This window comes from Penaeus japonicus, unplaced genomic scaffold, assembly GCF_977035675.1.
Source record: "Penaeus japonicus unplaced genomic scaffold, GWHDUDI00000001_assembly GWHDUDI00000030, whole genome shotgun sequence".
Classification (NCBI taxonomy): Eukaryota; Metazoa; Arthropoda; class Malacostraca; order Decapoda; family Penaeidae; genus Penaeus; species Penaeus japonicus.
The window spans coordinates 2,100,284-2,105,547 of NW_028234432.1; the positions used below are offsets into that span (position 1 = coordinate 2,100,284).

Consider the following 5,264-nt stretch of genomic DNA (forward strand, 5'->3'; position numbering starts at 1 on the left):
ATCATTTCACTGACCCTTTTTCTCTTGCCTCTCCCCCCTTCCTCCTTTCCCAGGAAATGAAGCTGGATGAGATTTCACTCAAATAACACTTCCCTCCTGCCTGCCTCCTCCTCATCCGCTCTCTGCATGGCTTCCTTTCCCTTCATCTTCTCGATTTCATCTCTCTCTCTCTCTCTCTCTCTCTCTCTCTCTCTCTCTCTCTCTCATCGTTCTCGCCTCTCTCTCTCCTCTCTCTTCTCTCTAGCCTGCTGGTTCCTCTCTCTCTCTTTCTCTCTCCTCCTCTTTCTCTTCATCCTCGCTCTCTGGCTTGGGGTGTGGTGGGTTATGGTGTGTCTCTTCTCTCCTCCTCTCTTCTCTTTCTCTGCTGGTCCCTCTCTCTCTTTCGATCTCTCTGCTCTCTCTCTCATCGTTCTCGCGGCTCGCTCTCTCTCTCATCTCTCTCTCTCTCTCTCTCTCGCTCCTCCTCTCACTCTGTCGTCTCGTCTTTCTTCTCTCTTCTCTCTCTTCTCTTCTCTCTGTCTCTCCTATCTCTCCTCAGCTCTCTCTCTTCTCTCTTCGCTCTCTCTCTCTCCTCTCTCTCTCCTCTCTCTCCTCTCTCTCTCTCTCTCTCTCTCCTCTCCTCGCTCTTGTGGGTGGGTGTGCTTCTCTCTGCCGCTCTCGTCTATCCCTCTCTCTGTCTGTGTCTCTGGTCGCGCTCTCTCTCTCTCTCTTCTCTCGACTCTCCATCTTACGATCTCTCGCGTCTCTTCGCTCTGTCTCTCTCTCTTCGCTCTCTCTCTCTCTCTCTCTCTGCTCTCTCTCCTCTCTTCCGTCTCACTCTCTCTTCCGTTCTTTCTTCTCTCCTCTTTTCTCTCTCTCTCGCCGCTCTGGCTCGCTCTCTCTCTCTCTCTCTCACATCGCTCTCTCGCCTGTGGGGGCGTCTCTCTATCTCTCTCTCTCTTCTTCTCTCTTCTCTCTCTCTCTCTCTTCTCTTCTGGTCTCTTCGCTCTCTCTTTCGCTCTCTCTCTCTCTCTCTCTCTCTCTCTCTCTCTCTTTCGCTCTCTCTCTCTCTCTCTCTCTCTCTCTCTCTCTCTCTCTCGTTCTCTCGCTCGCTCTGTGTGTGTGTGTGCGTGTGTGTTAATAAATACATATATGAGGGTTTGTGAGACTCCGGGTACATAATGGCGGAGGATGCACAGCTAAGCCAGAGAGTAGCCCGCTTTTTCAATTGCTTCTATGGCTTGTAGCCTTGGAAACAAACTATAATCTATAGTCATGGAAACAAACTATAATCTATAGTCATGGAAACAAACTATAGGCTATAGCCTTGGAAAGTGAAACTGAAGCGTTGGAGACGTGAGAGACAAAAGAGACAGTGTTGACGATATTCGCGCACGTAAGCACCCACACACAGACAGATGGATAGATGGATAGATAGATAGATAGATAGACTTTTTGACTTTGACGAGTTTATTGAGACAAGTGAATCCGTAGATAGATAGATATATAGATAGATAGATAGATAGAGAAAGAGAGAGAGAGAGAGAGAGAGAGAGAGAGAGAGAGAGAGAGAGAGATACAAACACACTAACATACAAAGTAGCATGCATGCACACGTATATGAATATATATACACACAAATACGTAAACACTCGCACACACGTAGACACAAAGGCAAGCACCATTTTCCATTGCACACACATTTGCACACGCCTTACTGCGCACATATATACAAAGATTGCAATAAAGGTGACGCCGCTCCAGGTACGAAACACCTTTTTTTTTACCAAGAGCTAAACGATCGGAATTTCTTTTTCCTCTTTCAATATTGCCTTTTACTGCTTTTATTATCATTATTTTTATTATTCTTTTGCTCTCCCCCTCCTCTCTTTGTCTCTGCTCTCTCTCTCTCTCTCTCTCTCTCTCTCTCTCTCTCTCTCTCTCTCTCTCTCTCTCTCTCTCTCTTCTTCGCTCTCCTTCCCTCTTTCTCTCTCGTCTCTCTCTCTCTAATTCTTCCCCCCCCCCCTTCTTCTCTCTCTCTCTCTCTCTCTCTCTCTCTCTCTCTCTCTCTCTCTCTCTCTCTCTCTCTCTCTCTCTCTCTCCTCCCCCTTTCTCTCTCGCTCTCTCTCTCTACTTCTCCCCCCCCCTTTCTCTCTCTTTCTCTCTCATTCTCGCTCCCTCCCTTTCTCTCTCTCTCTCTCTCTCTCTCTCTCTCCCTCTCTCCCTCTCTCTCTCACACACTCTCTCTCTCTCTCTCTCTCTCTCTCTCTCTCTCTCTCTCTCTCTCTCTCTCTCTCTCTCTCTCTCTCTCTCTCTCTCTCTCTCTCTCTTTCTTTCCTCTTACTACTCTGTTTCCCTCTCTCTTCCCCTTCCCTTCCCTACCTCTCCACGTCCCCATGTATCCAAAATTTCACGCTTCAGACATCCGTCTCCTTCCCCTTGCACAGAGAACCCAGGAGCCACGTCGACGTCGGATCGGGGGTCTACTGCGGCTGCGGCTGCGGCTACGAGGGCTACAGAGGCAGGGGCGGCGTCGGGGGCGGTACCGAGAGCTCCTGCGGCGCACTACGGCAGCGGTCGGTCCTCTTCTCAACGGCCCTCCGATCCGCGAACGGTGACGGGGGGCAGGGGCGCGGAGGATGCTGGATCACAGGATGACACCTCGGCGACAAGGTGAGAGAGGGAAGGCAGATGGAGAGGAGAGGGGATGAAGTGAAAAGGGAGGGAAGGAGCGGAGGGGAGGGAGGGAGGGAGGAAGGGAATATGTGTGTGTGTGTGTGTGTGTGTGTGTGTGTGTATGCGTGTGTATGTGGGTGTTTGTGTACTGCAAGTAGATAAGAACTTCAAACCCGAAACAAAATGAAGGTAAAGAAAAGGCAAAAGAAGCACAATCATAGAGAAGAATGAAGCACAAAGAAGTGTGAAATAGAATGAGAGAGGATGAGCGGTTGACACAGATAACGAGAAAGCCATGGGGAGACAGGGGCATGAGGAAGGGTTAAAAGGGCATGGGATAAAGGGAGAGGGAGAGACGAGGGAAAGAGCCACGGAGAGGGGAAAGGCTGGAGGGAAGTGGCATGGAAGGCGGGAGAAAACAAGGAGAAGAGGAGATGGTAGAAGTAACACGAAAAAGGAAGAGAGGAGAGAGGTAATATGACAATGAAGAGAGACATGGCTAAGGGGAGAAATGGGAGGGAACAGACATGAGGAGGAGGAGAAGGGGATGAAGAAACATGAAGAGGGGGACAAGAGGAAAGTAACATGAAGAGGGGGACAAGGGGAGAAAAGTGACGTAAGTAGAGAAATTAGGGGAGAGAAATGACATAAAGATGGGGAAAAAAGAAAAAAACATGTAAAGGGGAAGAAGGGGAGAGAAGAGACATGAGAAAAGAGAGAAGGGGAGGAAGAAACATGAAGACGGGGAGGGTTCGGGGCAGAGAAGAGGAGAGAAATGACATGAGAAGGGGGAGAAGGAGAGGGCACGGACGGACGCCACATAACCCGGAAATGACCTCATCAGAGCCGTGTAGTTGATGAGAAGCGACAGCCGCCGATGCAGCTAACCCGGCTCAGCTTGGGCGAGTCAGGCAGGGCTCCCGCTTGCAAACACTGAGGTTGTTTTTAGACTTCCATTGTGTTCGGGTGTTTGCTGGCGTTGTGTGAGAGGGCCGTGTGGTCTTGCTCATGTTGCAAGGGGCGTAGTTGTGGTTCTCGCCCTCGCCCAATGGGAAGGTCATGTCATTGGCTGTAATTTCTTTATCGATTCATTCACTGATTTATCTGTTTATCTATTTATTTTTTCTATCTTTTATTTTTATTTCTCCCCTTTTTTTTATTTTTATTTCTTTTCCCTCTTTTATTTATATTTTACTCCTCATCTTTTATTTTTATTTTTCCCTCTTCTATTTATTTTTATTTCTCCTCCTTTTATTTTATTTTATTTTTTCCCATTTTTATTTTATTTCTATTTTATCTTTTATTTTTATTTCTCCATTTTTATTTATAAAATTTTTCCCCTTTCCTTTTTTTTATTTATATTTTATCTTCTTTAATTTTTTTATTTTATCTTTTTTTATATTTTATCCCCTTTTTTTTTTATATTTTATCTATTATTTATATTTTATTTCTTTCCTCTATCTATTTTATTTTTTTAAAAATCTATTTTTTTTAAATTTTTTTCCCTTAAAATTTTTTAATTTTATTATCTTTTTATTTTTATTTCTTTCCTTAAAACAAATTTTTTTTAAATTTCTCCTCATCTATTTATTTTTTACTTCCCTCTAAAAAAAATTTTTATTTTTTTTCTTAAAACATCCCATTTTTATTTTATCTCCCATCCCCATTTTTTTATTTTTTTATTTTTTCCCTCTATCTTTTTTTTTTATCTCTCCTCTTTCCTTTTTTTATTTTTCTTCCTCATCTTTTATAGTTTATTTCTCCCCCCTTTTTATTTATTTTTATTTTATTCTCCCTCTATCTTTTATTTTTATCTCTCCTCTATCTTTTTTTTATATTTTATCCTAAAAATCATTTATATTTTATCTCTCCCTACATTTTATTTTATTTCTCCTCATTTATTTTATTTTATCTCTCCCTCTTCCATTTATTTTTATTTCTCCTCTATCTTTTATTTTTTTTCTCTTCCCTCTATCTTTTTTATTTTATCTCCCCCCTTCTTTTATTTTTATCTTCCTCTATCTTTTATTTTTATTCTCCTCTATTTTTATTTTTATTTCCCCCCTCTTCTTTTTTTATTTTTCTTCCTCATCTTTTTATTTTATTTCTCCTCCCCATCTTTTTTATTTTATCTCTCCTTAAACTTTTTTTTTTTATTTCTCCATCTATCTATTTATCTGTTTATCTATTTTTTATACCTATTTATATGTTTATCTATCTATTTATGTGTTTATCTATCTATTTAAATGTTTATATCTCCATCTATCTATTTATATGTTTATTTCTCCATCTATCTATTTATATGTTTATCTCTCCATCTATCTATTTATATGTTTATCTATCTATTTATTTATTTATATGTTTATCTATCGATCTATCTATTTATATGTTTATTTCTCCATCTATCTATTTATATGTTTATCTCTCCATCTATCTATTTATATGTTTATCTATCTATTTATATGTTTATCTATCCATCTATCTATTTATATGTTTATTTCTCCATCTATCTATTTAAATGTTTATATCTCCATCTATCTATTTATATGTTTATTTCTCCATCTATCTATTTATATGTTTATCTCTCCATCTATCTATTTATATGTTTA

At 41.2% G+C, this 5,264-nt stretch overlaps 1 protein-coding gene across 1 annotated transcript in view; it reads left to right on the forward strand.

Annotated features, from left to right (window-relative positions):
• LOC147468119 (uncharacterized) overlaps nt 1–2,682 on the forward strand; it is a 13,510-nt gene extending 10,828 nt beyond the window's left edge. The window contains exon 2 of the mRNA XM_086554831.1: nt 2,427–2,682. Coding sequence (XP_086410957.1) covers nt 2,427–2,656 — 230 coding nt within the window. The 3' untranslated portion in view covers nt 2,657–2,682. The remainder of the gene's footprint in view (nt 1–2,426) is intronic.
• The last annotated feature ends 2,582 nt before the right edge of the window (nt 2,683–5,264 follow it).